This window comes from Drosophila suzukii, chromosome X, assembly GCF_043229965.1.
Source record: "Drosophila suzukii chromosome X, CBGP_Dsuzu_IsoJpt1.0, whole genome shotgun sequence".
In the NCBI taxonomy this organism is placed as follows: domain Eukaryota; kingdom Metazoa; phylum Arthropoda; class Insecta; order Diptera; family Drosophilidae; genus Drosophila; species Drosophila suzukii.
Window position 1 is genome coordinate 6,416,370 of NC_092084.1, and position 16,825 is coordinate 6,433,194.

Here is a 16,825-nt window from a genome sequence, read left to right on the forward strand (position 1 = left end):
CGTGCAACCATCCCCATCCCCTATTTCCAACCCCCAACCTCCCAACGAAGAACAGTCTGTGCGGGTCGTCGGAAGCCCCTTAGTTGGCCAATCTCCGCTTGTCGCCAAGCCATTTGCCATTTTCGATGCTATTTGCATCAAGACGTTGGTGTTTATATATAAAGGTATTTATTTTAGTTAGGCACTATGGTATGCTAAAGTAATCATACTACGGGAATTTCGTGATTGGAACTCAAGTCGCAAGTATCGTCGCATTTCTAAACTGCGTTGCGGAAGCCAGCGATGTCGCTCAGTTCCAGTGGCTTCCACTGTATGTCGACATGCTTGTGGATCCGCTCCTCCTCATCGCAGCCTCCAGAGCAGTTGGACTTCTTATAATTATCAGCTGGGTCTGTGGTCGAGTCATAGGTAATGGGGGCGTCCAGGGGATATACAATATAATACACACAAAAACGTGTTATGGGTAAATATACCAATACGGATAGTTGGGTAACGTTTTAAAATGATGATGTGAATTGTGTTGTTGCTTTGGTTACTATTTAATAGTAGAACTACCATAATATAGTAAAGTGTTGGGATGTGAATTGTGTTGTTGCTTTGGTTACTATTTAATAGTAGAACTATTATAATATAGTAAGGTGTTGTGTGTACTTTGTTGTTGTGAGAGGAACTATTTCATAGGTCAAATTGACCATTCGATGGGTTATGCACCATTTGAATATGATAATATAATGATAATATAAGCTTGACTTACCGTATTTGTGGTCGTGGTCCTGGTCGCAGGACTTCGGACAGAAGACGATCTTCAGGTCGATGGGCTCGTACACCTTAACGATGAGCTGCGGCACCTTCTCGGTGGGATAGTCCTCGGGGCTGGACACTAGTGGATTGAAGGTAGGGTTAACGGGGCTCACTGGGTCGGTGGTGGCATTGGATGAGATTGGTGTTAGGTGGACCGTTTGGTTGCGGGCCGCCAGCAACCACGGTCTTCTGTTCACCGACAGCACGGCATTTTGGCGCCCTCTGGAGGTGGCCGACGGCACCATCGCAGATGATAGTACCGCCGATGCTATGGGCAGTGTTTTCGATGTGGTCGGTGTGACTTTTTCTATTGTTCTCTTAGTGATTGCCTCTAATTTTCGTTTTTCTAACGCTTTCACCAGTTGACTGGCCATGAATGTTGGTCGTGCTGTTAATGTTTTTGTGGTTGTTGATGATGGTTTTGGAGTAGATGTTTCGATTGTAGGTATTCTATTTGTTATCGTTGTTTGCATTAATGTGTGTGGAATTGGTAGCCTCGCCGGAAGCCCAACTTTGTCGGGAACACTTCTGTTTAGAACCTGGCTAGCAACACCCTTGGTTCCTAGTGCCTGGTTGAGAGGAATTTTGGAGGGAAACTGACTATCCCCGCTTGCCAGTCCCTTAAAGAGAACACCACCGGTTGCGGTCTTCGATTGCCCGTCGTTTCTCGCATCCCAAGTGGCCATTTTATGTTGCATCAGAGCTACGTGCCTCTTGGCCGTGGCTGCTGGTGGCTTCTTGGCTACTAATCCTGTGCCCCCTTCTTTGTTGTCAACATCAGAAGAATTAGCCGGCTCGTCTTCCATATAGTCCTCATCCTCATCATAGTATTCCGAGCTTAGATGTGTCGAATTCTTGGCTCGTGTCGGTGCAAATGTAGGTGACGGCGTACTCGTAGTCGTTTCAGACCTTGTGGTTGAACTCGTGCTGGAAGTTGTGCTCTTCGTAGGACGAGTTGTCTGAGGAGCAGCTGTGGTTGACGTTGGCGATGGCTTCTTGTCCTCCACTCGAGTCAGCCGCTCCTTCAGCAGGCTCAGCAAGAAGCTCTTCCTGGCTTCCAGGCTCGTGACCACACTATTCGGAACCTCATTCCCATCGTTGGGATAGTCAGAGTCCGCAGAGCTGTCGCCGTACTCCAGGTCACCAGTGGTTGTCGGCTGAGCTGTGGTGGAACTGGAAACAGACTTGGTCTGACTTGGCAAGGAAGTAGTCTCAAGACGCTCCCGCTCAGTGGTCGAAGACGGAGCCGGAAGAACTGCAGCCACCGTGGTGCTGGCCATGGCCTTCGGCTGAGTTATCGTCAGCACTTCATTGTCCTCATCTGCATACTCGCTGTCGTAGTACTCGGAGTCCTCCGGCTCCTTCTTGGTGGTGTTCAGTGACACGAGCGCCTGGGGCTGGATGGAACGCTTCTGGGTGGGGGCGGCCAGCTGCTGGATAGATAGCCGCAGGGAGTGGGCGATGAAGGGCTTGGAGGTGGCGAGATTGTGCCTGGCCATCTGGGCAAGGGTCACGCCAGGCGTACGCTGGCTGGAGGAGGATTGCTGACTGGGCGGACGTGGGCTAGAAGTGTGCTCCCTGCTTGGCGGCGTGGTGGAGATTATGTGGAAGAGTTTCTGCAGCAGGTGGGCAGCGGCCAGCGTGGACATGGTCGAAGGTCTAGCTGTTGTCGCCTGCCCAGATTCCCCCTCCCCAGAAGATGGTGCATCGTCCATGTAGTCGGACTCATCCCGCCCACCCAAAATATTCCTACTTTCAATTAAATCTATGCTGGCTTGTCTGTGGTTGAGTTCTTCAGGTTTTTGCTGTGAGTGTAGTTGAAGTTGTTTGACTTGTCGGAGTTCTTGTGTGCATGCGGGATTTGTGTTATCTGTAAGGCAAGTGTTGTGATTAGGTGTCCATGTGTTGCTTGTATGGTGGAGCGTTTGGAATGGACTAATGGATGGTTTTGAGTCAATGACTTACCTGAGGTGGAGTCGGGATCGGGACAGTGCGGTCGCGTGACAGTGGTCAGCTCAGTCGTGGTGGTGGAGTTTTGCGCGGGAATGGTTGTAGGATTCCTCGTGGTGGCGATACTCGAGCTTGTTGCCGTAACTGTTGTCGATTTACCAGTAGTAGTGGTCGGTTTTACTGTACTTGTGCTTGGTTTTGGTGAGGTCGTGGTTACTGTAGAGGTTTTCAGAGTGGTCGTTGTTGACTTTTGAGTGGTGGTTGTCACAGTAGTTGTCTTTGGCGTGACCGTTGTTGTAGGTTTCGGAGTAGATGTTGTTGGTTTTTGAGAGGTCGTACTAGAGACTATTAAAGTAGTAGTGGTTGGGTTTTCGGTACTTATTGTTTTCGTGGTGGAGGTAGTAACTGTTGACGTTTTCGGAGTGGTCGTTATTGGTTTCCGCGTAGTGAATGTCACAGTAGATGTCTTCGGAGTCGTCGTTGTTGTAGGTTTTGGAGTACTAGTTGTCGGTTCTTGACTGGTCGTAGTTATTGTAGTCGTAGTTGGTTTTTTGGTACTTGTTGTGGGCTTAGGAGAACTTTCTGTTGATTGTTTGGTGGTAGAGGTAACTGTTGATAATTTCTCAGTAGTCGTTATTGGTTTTTGAGTAGTGGTTGTCACAGTAGTTGGCTTCGGAGTCGTCGTTGTTGTAGGCTTTGGAGTACTAGTTGTCGGTTTTTGACTTGTCGTAGTTATTGTAGTCGTAGTTATTGGCTTAGGAGAACTTTCTGTTGTTTTTTGGGTGGTAGTAGTAACTGTTGACGTTTTCGGAGTAGTCGTTGTTGGCTTTTGAGTAGTGGTTGTCACAGTAGTTGGCTTCAGAGTCGTCGTTGTTGTTACCTCGGTCGTGGTTGTAGGTTTTTGAGTAGTCGTTGTAGGCTTAGGCGTAGAAGTGGTCGGTTTTTGAGTGGTTGTAGTTACTGTAGATCTTTTCCGAGTAGTCGTCGTTGGTTTTTCGGTACTCGTTGTCGGCTTAGTAGAAATTTCTGTTGTTTTTTGGGTGGTAGTAGTAACTGTTGACGTTTTCGGAGTGGTCGTTGTTGGTTTTTGAGTAGTGGTTGTCACTGAAGTTGGCTTTGCAGTTGTCGTTGTTGTTGTTTGGGTCGTTGAAGTTGGAATAGGTGTAGTAGTGGTCGGTTTTTGAGTCGTCGTAGTTATTGTAGAGGTTTTTTGAGTAGTAGTGGTAGGATTTTTCGTACTCGTTGTGGGTTTCGGAGAACTTTCTGTGGACACTTCGGTGGTAGTAGTAACTGGTGACGTTTTCTGAGTTGTCGTTATTGGTTTTTTAGTAGTGGTTGTTACTGTAGTTGGCTTTTGCGTTGTTGTTGTTGGTTTCTGGGTCGTAGTTATAGTAGAGATTTTCTGAGTTGTCGTGGTAGGTTTCGTGGTAGTGGATGTCACTTTAGTTGTGCTCGTATCCCTCGTTGTTGTTTTCAGGGTAGTTGTTGTAGGTTTGGTAGTATTCGTTGTTGTTTTCTGGCTAGTTGAGGTTTCCTGAGAAGTAGTTGTAGGCCTTCGCGTAGTGGTAGTCACAGTAGTTGGCTTCTGAGTTGTCGGTGTGGTATTCTGTGTGGTTGTTGTAGGATTTGGAGTAGTAGTTTTTGGTTTTTCTGTAGTCGTAGTTACTGTAGAGACTTTTTTAGTAGTCGTGGTTGGTGTTTCGGTACTTGTTGTAGGCTTAGGTGAACTTTCTGTCGTTTCTTTGGTGGTAGAAGTGACTGTTGACGTTTTCTGCGTAGTCGTTGTTGGTTTTTCAGTAGTTGTTTTCACTGTTGTTGTTTTCAGAGTAGTGGGTTTTTCTGTACTTGTTGTGGTTTTAGGAGTAATTGTTGTTGCCTTTTTTGTGGTTTTAGTAACTGGTGACGATTTGTCAGTGGTTGTGCTTCGTTTCCGAGTCGTCGTTGTCACAACAGTAGTTTTCGGAGTCGGTGTGGTAGTTTTTTCGGTAACTGTTGAGGTTTCCTGAGTCGTTGGTTTTGGACTCTGAGTAGTGGTTGTAGTCGTAGACGTTATCGGAGTCGTGACTGTTGTACTTGGCGTTGGTATGGTGGGGCAAGTCGGAACTGTTGGTTTTGGCGTAGTCGTGGTGGTCGTCGTGGTGGTCGTCGTGGTGGTCGTCGTGGGCAGAACAACAATATTTTCCGAAAGGTGCAAGCCATTTAATGCAGGTTTGGTTTTCGGACTCTCAGTTGCATAGGTGTATCTTTTGTGTTGATACTTGGTGGTTTCCTTTGAGGACTCAAGCTTGGTAGTCGTAGTCGCCTGTGTAGTGGGCAGGAGTACAACGTGCTCAGACAGCTTAAGTCTGCCCAAGGCTTCCGCTTTCTCAACCTTTTGGCTTTCTGCTGACGGTTCTTCTTTTTTGTTATGATGTGAAGAATAGTCATATGAGTGATAATTGTCGTATTTGTAATAGGCAGTGGTGCGCTCCGTTGTGGTTGTGGTCGTTGGTGTGGTCTTTGTGGGCAGAATAACCACATTTACCGAGGGTCTTTCAAACCCTCCCGACTTAAGAGCAGGCTGCTGTTCCTTGTCATCTGTATCTGTATCGTAGTCGTCCTCCTCGAAGAGCGGTGGCGCTTGATAGGGTGGATAGTATGGCTGTGGTGCCGGGACATAGTCGAAGCAATCGACTTCGTTGCGCGGACGACACAGTTTCCGCTCGGTGTCAAAACTATTGCTGCCGGGGCATTTAAAGCGCGTCTGCAAGTAGGTACCGCTGTCCTGCAATCGACATGTGTAGTAGAGGGCGCAGTCCGTCGGCGAGCGGAAGGTGCCCTCGCCGGCGCACTCGGGGAACTTGAGCTCGCAATTCTGTGGAATGTAGCTGCCACTGTTCGATATCTCCGTCGAGGGGCACTGGTCACCGGGCAGACACTTGCGCTCTACCGGCGAGAAAATGGTGCCCGCGGGACAGGCGAAAAGCCAGGGCTGCGTCCGGTTTTTGTCGCACCTGTAGTACACCTTGCAGTCGTGGGGATGTGGAAAGCGGCCCTCCTTCTGGCACTGCGGCGGACTGTGGTCCAGACTGTGCTGGGGAATGTGCTGCACGCAGCGTCCGCTGCTCGAACTGAAACTCTGGGAAGGTGGGAAACCGAGTTAGGGGGCTGGCGGGGTGGGGGGTAATCAAGACTCACCTCAAGGTCGCGACATTTGCTGAATATCACACAGTTCGGCTTGCAGACATAGTAGTACTGCTGCTGATCCGGATGGGGTTTGATGCCAATGTAGTTCCGAGAGCAACGATTGTTCTACAATCACACAATATAGAAACCATTTGTAAAATGTAAAGCTATTGTGAATCACAAATTAAATTTTAAATGAATTTAAGAGGGATACTATAAGATAAATGTAAATATATTTTATTAAACTTATTAGAAGTTTAGTAGGTAAAATGTTAAGTTCCTTCAAACTTTTAACCGTATTCGCCCAGAATTTTTTATAAATTTAAAAATTTATTACCTGTAAAGATAATTATACTAATACTATATAGTTATACTATACAAATACTATTTTGAATGTACATAATCCTTTTTTTGTTAATTTGAATTGTAAGCCCATTTTTCTAAGCCAAGAATAAAGTTTATACGGAATGTAACCATTTTTACAGGACTATTTACTCACATAATCAAACCGCACGGGATATCCACCGCCGGGGTAGCTCTTGTAGACTCCGAAAACGTTGTCGTAGTAGGGGCTGTAAACTGGTGGCGGTGGGGGTGGCGCCTGGTACCCATAGCCGTAGGGCGAGGGGTAAGCGTAGGGCGGCTGTCCATAGTATCCGCCGGGCAGCACGGCCGGATGCGAATATGCACTTGGCAGCTGGCGCACCGAGCGACTGGTCGCCACGGAGAGCAGGGCCAGGAGGGCCAGCATCGTCGACCAGAGGCAGTGCGTCATGGTGGGCACTCTTCTTCAAATGGCTTGGATTTCGACTGGAAACAATATGACGTCGTTACCTTGGGCTCATCTGATTGGGGTTGAGGGTTATGGAGGTCTGCTGGTATCCTTAGTATTCCTATTCCAATTCCTATGTCTTTTTGTGGAACCTTGACTGCTACCGCGGTCAGCTCTGGAGTGGCAGTGTTGACTTGGAGCGGGGCAGACGCGCTTAAAAGGTCGCTGGGTGCGCTCGCTTCCGAGAATGTTGCATAACTCGAATGCCGATTGACCGCCGCGTGATTTAAGTACGTTGAATGTACGGTCTGCCGCCCCAAAGAGACCAAGACAAATCTTGGCTATTGGCGCAGCGGGTAGAGTGCAGCGAGCATCGAGCAGAATGTAGACTGCAGAATGCAAAGACCGGAAGAGAGTCTTCGCCGTGCATGCCGTCAGATGCATGACTAAATCGAGCTCGGTGGCCCGGAGAGCGACGTGCGCCACTTCCGCTCCGGAGATGCTCCATTCCCGCTCCATTCCCAATCTTTGCATGAGTAATCTCCGATCCGACAGCTGCTCCGATCTGCAGCCGTTCCAAACGTGATCAATGGATCAGTGGCCAACGCGGAACAGATTCCTGCAATGATAAAAGAAATACGTTAAACTCACTATCACTTCACATCGCACGCAGTTTCAATCGATAGGCCCGAAATTTGGAGCCAAGGTCATGTTGCCCAAACCAAAATTTTGGCATTATTTGTCTTTTTACGATTCTTACACGTACGACGTTGGGAGTTACGCATCCGAAAATACAAGATTCGTGGCTTCTTGATGCGTCATTCAACACGTTCGTCGCTTTAAACGGAAAGACACGAATCGCCTACCGTGCCAAAAAAAATAAGCCTAAGACCCAATATCGGGCACGTTCCCCACAACTAGGGAACAGGAACCACGGATTTGGTGTCGTTATATTTCGAACTCTTAAAACTTTTAATTTAGAAGAAATTCTTGATTCCCACGGTCGAATTTTATAATCACATAGTGATGTTCTTGAGGTTGTTAATTTGCACCATCGATTCGTGCTTATATACGCACTCCAAAATCAGAAACAGAACAGAAACAAAACAACATGCGTGATTGCGTTGCAAAGATTAAAAATAAAATTGCATTTTGTATAATTTTACTCCGCCTTCGAACATGAGTTTTTAGTGATACAGAGAGAAACTGTAAGAAAAAATGTTTACTGATACGGATTAGTGGCATTTCCGGTTCTGAGCTTTAGATAAAAAGGGTTGTCCGATACTGATACTGGGATCGACGACGGATTCAATTACCTGTGCTCCTATCATTGTGAACACTGGTTTGCCTGGGCATTCGGATTACGTGATAATTTAACGGGCGCAGGCCCCCAAGAATGGTATAAAATACCAGAGCCAGAGCAATCGTCATGTCATCGGTGTTGGACAAGCTCGACATTGTCATCTGAACGGAATTCTTGGGATTTGAACACGTCTTGAATTGAGATACCAATGTGCGTGTGCAATAGAATAGAATAGCGATGAAAAAGTATAGAGATCTACAGATATTGCAATGCCATATGGAATAAACTATCTGGTAGAGCGGTTGATCAAAAGTCTGGGATGGAATGTGCTGAAGACATGTACAAAAGATTGCATTCACATGACGTAGAAAAGAGTGAGAATCTTCACTGATGAAACACATCTTCGATACATACGTTGATATAAATATATATCAAGAAAAGCAATCTAGACTCAAAAAATTATAACATTTTTCAAATTCTATAAAAGAGTGCAAACTACCTCTTAATAGAAAACGGCCATGAAGTCACATAGAGATTCAAAGGTGATAGCCGTCGCTTAAAAGTCTGCGGTGTAATGTTCGGAAGAATGCATACCGGTGAATCTTCTGGAGTCGCAGAAGAGATTAAGAAGCTCCATTGATCGTTTCTGCAGCCGGCAAAAAACGAGGGAGCGTAGAAAGAAAACTCTCCACTGCTGGTTTGAAACTCTGCTGGCGATCGAAACTGTTTAGCTCCAATTTAAGCTTTTGCATTCTCCAGTGGGGGGTTCAGAGCCCCACTACCGATCGCTAGAGCGGGGGCTCCCACCAAAGGAAAGAGCTTTTAGTTCCAATATGAGCTCTGTAAAAGCTTGATAAATAGAGCAAGGATCCTGGAAGGCGACGGGGGGCATCCTGGGATCCTGTCCTCCAAGTCTCTTAAATGACAAACTATTCGCAAAGAGCGGGGCATGCCAAAGAGAAGCCCCCTGCTGCTATACCCCAACAACCTGCAAAATCCACCCAAAAAAAAAGAAAAGGAAAAATCCGCAGGCAACAGAAGAGAAATAGTTAAGAAAAGTTTTCCTGCCGGCGGAAGGGAACAAGAAAAGTAGCAGCCAAAAAGACGAAAAATGGCGGGGGAGGGGGTGTGGGGAAAATCCGGCCAGGCGAACAAAATAAACAGTAGCAGCGGCGGCAGAGCTGCGGCAGCGCTGCCACGTCAAGGCTCAAATCAGGGGCAAAAATGGAAGAAGATGGAAAAAAAAGCGAACGACAAACAAGAACAAAAACTAAAGGAAAACTGTATAAAAAATGGTGAAGAAAACGAGACGAAAAGAGCCTGGCTTGCATTGGTATTGGTGCTGTTATATTGGTATTGGCGCCGCTTTCGCAGCCAGCGTCAACGTCGACGGCGACTGCGACTGCGACGTCGGCGCCATCGTGTGGGTGTTGTGCGGGTGTGTGGGTGTGTGGGTGTGTGGGTGGTAAGTGCGTAAGGCTCTCTTCCACCTTTCTCCACTTTTCCACGTTTCCATGTCCCCATGTGGCCAAGACTTTCACTCTCGTTCGGCCGTCGTCGTTTTTCCTTCGACGCCGCCAGCAGCGACGTCAGGTTTTTCTTTTCTGCTCCTGTCGAGGGGTGGGGGTTGGGGGGTGATGTGTGGGTGGTGGATGGTGAGTGGTTGGGGTGGTGCTGATGCCCATCAAGAAGTGCTGCCAAGCAAGCGCTAGAAAAAAGCATGCGAAAGTGCGCCAACTGATAAATTTGCCCGGCAAAAGGCAAGCCGAAAAAGGAAAATCAGGCAACCGTTTCAAGGCTGCTGCTGCCCCACGAGCGGGTCAAAGGTAACAGGTGGGGAAAAGGGGGCGCAGGGGGGGGCACCACCAGGCGACCTTGAGCAACCAGCCTGGTCTTGACGGATGGCAGACGTCATTCTCGGAATGGTAACACAATCGCAGTCCGTTCTAATTACACCAACAGCTGGAAAAGCTGGAAGTTGTGGCTGTGGCAGCAAACCACCTGTAGGCCTGTGTCCAGCAGTGGGTGTTGCCCCACATGGGTGGGTATTAGACAGGACAATGGCTGGTGGGTGGTGGGTGGATCACACACATACACCCACAGACTCTCTGGGTTTTTACTGCTCTGCCAGAAGGATTTTCTCGCGTTTAGCTTTCTCTTTTTTTTTTTTTCTTCTTACCAGGCAAAAACTGTTCTCAACAGGTTGCAACAGGCTGTGTGTTTGTGTGTGTGTGTGTGAGGGGGGTGGGATGTCCTTATGGGCGCCCAGCTTTAAGGCGACTTCATGGGGCTGGGCCGCAGCCGTGTGACCTTCAGTGTCGGGCTAAGGCTAAGCGCTGCCATGGCAGCAGTCACAGTAACAGTCCCAGTCCCTCATCCTGTTTTTAGTCAGTAATCCTGGCAACCAGACATGTGTGTGTGTGTGTGCGTGGGCGTGGACGCGTGTCCTAGCTGAGGATGTGAATGTCCCTGTCAATGCCTCACCAAATCCATCCGAAAATCGCCTGTTGAGCATGTGTATTAGGGTGGTCCCAAGAATGAAATCTTCACCCCTTTACATGGTAGAAGAAAGTGTGAAAAATATATATTCAAAAACTAAAAATATTTTGGGAATTAGACCTTGTGAAAAGTCTTCAAAGTTTCCCTTAAGATTACTAATAGCCAGAAATTCTTTTAAAGAAATTGATTTCCCCTTCACAACTTTGTCAACTCTCTTAACTTATCTGAGTTCAGAATACTCTGAAAAATAGAACGAAATTTTTGAAGATAAAAATGTTTACATTGTTCTTAAATCAAGATGAATAGCGATACTTACATTGCATATCTCAACAACTAAACTATTAGTCCAGTCAGTAGTGTATACTTATTGAAAAGATGTTAAATAAGCTCACCATTTTGTTCTAATATTGAGATAATTAATACCAAAATGTAGTTACACGGTTTTTAAGAACGAGAGTTCTCAAATCAAGAACAATATACTTAAATATTTCTCTTTGTGTACATATATATGCCTTGGGCCCCTCAAGACGCTCCCTAGCTAGCAGTTCTAGTGATAGTGTCCCTCCAATAGGCTTGACCGCTTAAGCGTGTCCTGATTTATGGCTCCTATCTGCCTTGATGTCTTAATCGCCACTCAGTATTCAGTGGGTTGAGTCCCGCTGACAGGGTGCCCACTGTAAACCTGTTTTGGCCACTGGCAACTGCATTGCAGGATTTGAAAAGGCAACGCATTAGCAGAGACACGTCAAGCGAGCCAGAAACTGGGCCCCAAAAGCGAAACCGAAGCCGCAGAAATCGGGGGCAGAGTGTTCAGTATTGGGGGGAGGGGGGATGTGGGGTTTACGTAGGGCCAGGCCAGTATTGAATTGCAGCGACCTACATAGAAAGCAGCGAGGACTGAGAGCTGCACTTTGAGATCGAGATTCGAGGCTTGAGAGGCTGTCATGCGACTGCAACGTGGCCAGAGCCTTGGATCTTGGATCTTGGGTCTCTGGTAGTATGGGATCTCGTCTTGGGACACAAATGTTACGCTCTGCACTCAATGGCAAACGCAGCGCGACGCGGAACTAACAAAACTCGTTCCGCGGAGCATTCGCTCTCCTTGATTTGGCAAACCGGTTGTTTAGCTGGGATTGGGGATCTGGGATTGGGGATCTTGGATCTTGGATCACATCAGATCAGAAGAGTATGCTAGCCGCATTTGATTGAAGTCCCAGCGTTGCTCAAGCAAAGAGGAACTCCCGGGTGACCACTTGGGGCGAATTTGCCAGCAAGCAGACAAAGTTTTCTACTCGAAAATCAAATTAAGTTCCCCCCTTCCCAATGCGGTGAAATTGACTGGGAAATTGCTCTCAAAACAGGCAGAAACACACATGAGACGATGATACGACCACTAAGCTGCGACCCAAGTCCTTGGTCCTTGTGTGTGTGCGCCTTAGTTTGCCGGCACCCTTGAGTGTTTATCATGTAAAACACCAAGAAAACATGTCAAACATGCCAAATATGCATGACCTACAAATTATGCGAATGCGACACCCCGCACACACACACACGCATGGCAGGTCAGGTCGTGGATAACCAGAAATCTGGGATTACTCGGAGCTCGAATCTTGAATCTCGAAGCTAAGAGAGACAACAGTAAGTCGTGGTCCTTTGTCCCCCCCACCCGCCATCAACCCTCAACAAATCGGGGTGAAGTCAAGATGGGTAGCTCCCCTCGTCCACTTCGTCCACTTCCGCATCCGCTGGCCAGGGACCCAAATTCAGAACCAGACCCAAACACAAACAGGCCAAACCTTCTTGACCCGCCTTCGAGCGTGTGAATCACTTTGCGGTCGAGTGTGCGTGTGTGGCTGTGTGTGCTGTGGGTGTCCCAAGTGTCCTGAATGTCCTGGGGGCCATATGCGAGCATTCAAATTAAGCAATAACACAACACCAGAGCGAACAAGTTTATTAAATAAGTCTAAGCTTTCCCCGCCTTCAACGCTCTCGGCAGACAAAAAGGAAACCACGTCAAAGGAAGTCATAATTGCAAATTACACACATAATCATTCGAAGGCCAGAAGTCAGAAAGCAGAAAAGCGAGTGAAAAACAACCGCCGCACACACACGCAGCGCACAAAAAGGGGGAAAAGCGGCACACTTAAGCAGCTTTCTACGTTGCCCCTTCTGAAAATGCCCACCCCCTCCCCGTTGTCCTAGCCCTATGAATTTATTAGAAATTCAAGAGTGAAACTCTCGGATTTCTCCACACTCGATTCGACTCAACTCGACTCGTCCAAGCACAGCACGTCCTCGATTGACTGACCCACAAATGTGTTTAGCTTGTGGTGTCAGGGGATGTCTGCCGGAGGGATGGGGATGGTTGAGGTTGAGCAGGGTGTGGGTTGGGATGGTATTTCTAAGGATGGTATGGCACCACCTTGAGACTCGGGCGGTGCGTGCTGCGTTAAACAATTTCACTCTCGGGCAAGTTTTGCCAACGTGGCTCATGATACTACGGCCTGCCTTTGCCCCAGGTATCGTGTGAATTAATTAGCCAAGACTCCTCCAGGTCTTCCGCCCACCCAAAGGCCCACCAGCACTTCCTCTAACACTTCCACTTCCCCCCTCTAGTTCTATCCCAAGGAGGCGGAAATTAACCCTAAAATGATTTGAACACTTTTATGCCACTTTTGCGCCCCCCCCTGTCCCACTGCCACATGAGTGAGCATAAGGTCAGGCCCATTTCAACACCCCTCTGAACCGAAAAGAACCGCCCCGGGTCCAAGTTTTATGCGGTGTCCGGTTGCCGTTTACCGAACAAGAACCGGAAGCCAAGTCAAACGAAGGCGGCTGTCCGCAAATTAGCATGATATGCGTGCGTGTGTGAGGAAAAGAGAATAAGGGATGGGGACGGGGCAAGGAAAGGGATGTGGAGTGGGCAGCGATTAGGCCCATCAAAGGATTAGACGGGTTTGGGACTACAGAGAGAGAGAGGGGGCAGAAAGGGTTGCCATTGCCGGGGTCAGAGGTTGAAAAGTTCTGACACGCAATTACCCGATCCGATTCAGCTCATGTGTGGGATATCCCCATTTCCATACCATCCCATACCATCCCATACCACACCATATTAACCCCACCCCATCCCATCCCAAGGGTTGTTAATACCGTTTTAAGTGATTTTATGATGAATTTGTGCCCTAAAACTCTAGCTCATTTCCACATATCAGCAACTTCATCATCATTAACACGAAACACTTATGCTGTTATGTTAACTCTAACTTGTCCTGGTTTTTGGTTCAGGTTTGGGTTGGGGTGTTCGGTTTTGGGTTTGAGTTTTGGGTCTTTTGAGTTGCGGGTTCGAGGCGAAAGTTTTTAGTGTGAAAATTTCACAGCCATTTTATAGGCGTACTTAAGTGGTTTGCCTCTTGGCGGCACTTCTAAGCCAGGGCCAACCCCCCCACACCACTGCTCTATTGCCACATTGCTGCTCTATTAGGCACACACACGCACATGTGTGTGAGAGTGTTGATTTTTGTGGCATTTAAGCCTTTTTGAACTTTGAACTTGTCGGTTGGCTGGCTGGCGGGATAATGGGTTGGTGGTTTCCCAGTTTACTGCCATTGGATTGGTGCGCTCGTTCGCTGGTAGTTTCGTGAATTGTTTTACCAGTTTGCCACCATTTGTTGCCTGTTTATTTTGACGGGTCCTGAGTTCGCTGTGTGGGGGTGTGACGAGTCATTTAATGCCATAATCCCGTGCTCCTAGTCGTGGTTTAGTCGTTGTCACTGCCCCGTTCATTGGAATGGGGATGTGGGTGTGTGGAATGGGGGCCTGTGGCTGGTGGTTTAAGTGCCTGAGTGCGTCTAAATTGGCGGTTAACCAGAAGCGTGATTGATAATAAATGAAGGATAAGTTGTTAGGCTCTAGGCTGTTTTCTACTCAGAAAGGGAGTGGGTAGTAATACAAGAGCTCCCCATGAATTAGACCATCACGAGAAGATAAAAAAAATAAGATCAACTTGGAAGGGATCATCACAATTTAAGGAATACTTCTACTAATGAGTGGGTAGACCTAAAGGAACTCACCCTGAAGAAGATCGTTACAAGAAGTTAATCACAATAAGATCACCTTAGAATAGCTCAACACAATTGTAGTATTAAATCTATATGGGAAGATCCCGAGATAAATGGATAGTACTATAAGAGCTCAACCTAAAGAAGATCATTACAATAAGATCACCTTGGAAGAAATCGTCACAAGTTAGGTGTTCCTTAGCTAAGTATTTCAAATACATCTACGTTAAAGGCTGCATTTTGATGAGTTAATGAGTGGGTAGTACTATAAGAGCTCTTCCTGCACATAACCACTTGTTAGGTATTCCTTCCATATTGGAAGAACAAAGATCTGTACCTATAGAGACTGCATTTTCCTGAGCTAATGACGCAACCTCGCCACTAATAGAACTTTGACGAGCTGTAGAGGAGCGAAGCGCGGATGAGTAGAGTACATTGATCCCGAGAGGCTTTATTTTCGATGGAGATTTCTGCACTAGTGTGTGCGAATGACTGAGACCCCCTCCCCAAGTATCCATGTATATGTGTACGACATAAATAAGCTAAACTAACAATCCGAATCCCAATCCCAGTCCCAGTCCCAGTCCGACTCCGAATCAGAGTCGGAGTCAGTTTCCGTGTCCCAAATGGGCTCCTTCACTTGTACAGTCTTTCAAAGCTGCCAAACTAGGGTCCGCTGCTCTTCCCCGAAAGAGTGACTGAGTGAGTCAGTGGCGTGGGAAGGGGGGGGTAGGTAGGTAGGCAGAGGGGAACAACACTTTTTGGCAATACATTTTTGGCAAATTTACTCAGCCGCAGAACGACGAACGAGCGGAGCTTGACGGCGATCGTTGCCTCTCGCTCTTGCCCTCTTTAGGGACTGTAGTTTGAAATGTGCATGTACCCACACATATGCACAACAAGAAAAAAAAAAAAAAAAAAAAAAGCGGACAAAGGCAGAGCCTCTCTCTCCGGGCTACTTCCTAAATTTTGTGTGTTGCCCTCGCTAGGTCGCTGAGCTGCGTTCGTTATATATATGCACTATATCAAGTGTAGTGGTGTGTGTTCTGTGTATATACATATATTGTATGAGCGATCGCTCAGTTGCGCTGGTGTGCGTTGAGAAACCTCAAAAAAGTTGCATTGAAGCCGTTAACCTCGGCAGCGCGTTCGTCGCCCGAGTTTGTTTTTGGAAATTATAAATGCCTTGCCGCGCTGTACCTCACACAGCACCCCCCCCCCCCCTACTCCCTTAAAAAAAAAAGGCAGGGGGGGGGGGGGGTTGATGTGGAAGACAGATAGAGTAGAGTCATTTGCCAAAATGTTTCCTTGGCGGCGAGGGGCTGCAAACTACAAACACATGTGCGCCACCAGAAGACGCAAAAGACCCCTGCGGAGCATGCAGTATGCAGTATGTGCATCTTTGTAGTATTTGTGCTCTGCGCGATCGTGAGTGGCACTAAAAATTACACAAAAATTACGCAAAATAAAACAGCAGAGCTGCACTAAAACCGAGAAAATATATAAAAACAGGGCACTGAAATGTAGAGGGAGGAGGTGCGCGGAGGAGCGGAGGGGGCACACAAACTCAAACTCAAACTCGTTCGGGAAAGAAGATTTGTGAGTTTGCAATTTTTGGCACACCACACACAAACGGGTTTCGATTCGATTCGTTTCGTATCGTTTCTCTTCTTTTTTGGCTTCGTTTTCGGGCTGGCATGCAACTGCCCCTGCACCACTGGCATTGTTGAGCAATTTGCGCACAGCTTTCTATGGCAATGGCAATGGGATGGTATGGTATGGTATGGTATGGTATGGTATAGTATAATATGATATAGTATGGTGTGGTATAGTACAATATGGTATAGTATTGTATGGGATGGTATGGTTTGGAATGGTTATATTATGGTTGGGGCAGTGGATGGTTATGGAGCAGGGGGAGATCCAAGATGCCTGCCCTTAAATCATGTAAGATCGATGGGGAGCCCGGTGCAGCGGTGTTCGGTGTTCGGCGATCGGGCATTCTTCAGGTTTTGTGTTTTGTGTTTTCTGGGCTGGGAGTCCGTAGAAAGTTTTTGTGCTTTGTGCGCCGATCAAAGAGCAGGAGAGGAGGGCTAATAGGGGGTTTGGGAGATTGGGATTTGTCGACGATTTCTCTTTTCTTTTTCTTGCTTTGGGTCTGTTTTTTTTTTCAGCTTGGAAGATGCAACTTTAACTTTGATCGTTTCAGGAATGCAATCTGTTCTTTTGAACGACCAGTTCCCAGTGGCAATTGCAGTGGCAGTTGCATTTCACCTG

At 47.3% G+C, this 16,825-nt stretch overlaps 1 protein-coding gene across 5 annotated transcripts in view; it reads right to left on the reverse strand.

Moving 5' to 3' along the window:
- Mur2B (Mucin related 2B) overlaps positions 1-16,825 on the reverse strand; it is a 107,905-nt gene that overhangs the window by 34,379 nt on the left and 56,701 nt on the right. For 2 of the 5 annotated variants that reach the window (XR_010654929.2, XR_010654928.2), the window contains exons 4-7: positions 6,416-7,307; positions 5,929-6,042; positions 2,767-5,869; positions 755-2,671 (exon numbers count right to left, since the gene is read on the reverse strand). Coding sequence is in view for 2 of the 5 variants with exons in the window: in XM_036820438.3 (XP_036676333.2) it covers positions 258-391; positions 755-2,671; positions 2,767-5,869; positions 5,929-6,042; positions 6,416-6,691 (5,544 nt within the window). In the remaining 3 variants the exon portion in view is untranslated. Of the gene's footprint in view, positions 1-151; positions 392-750; positions 2,672-2,766; positions 5,870-5,928; positions 6,043-6,415; positions 7,308-16,825 lie in introns of those variants that run through there. The other 3 variants (XM_036820438.3, XM_065868226.2, XR_011604690.1) reach the window with 3 other exon arrangements.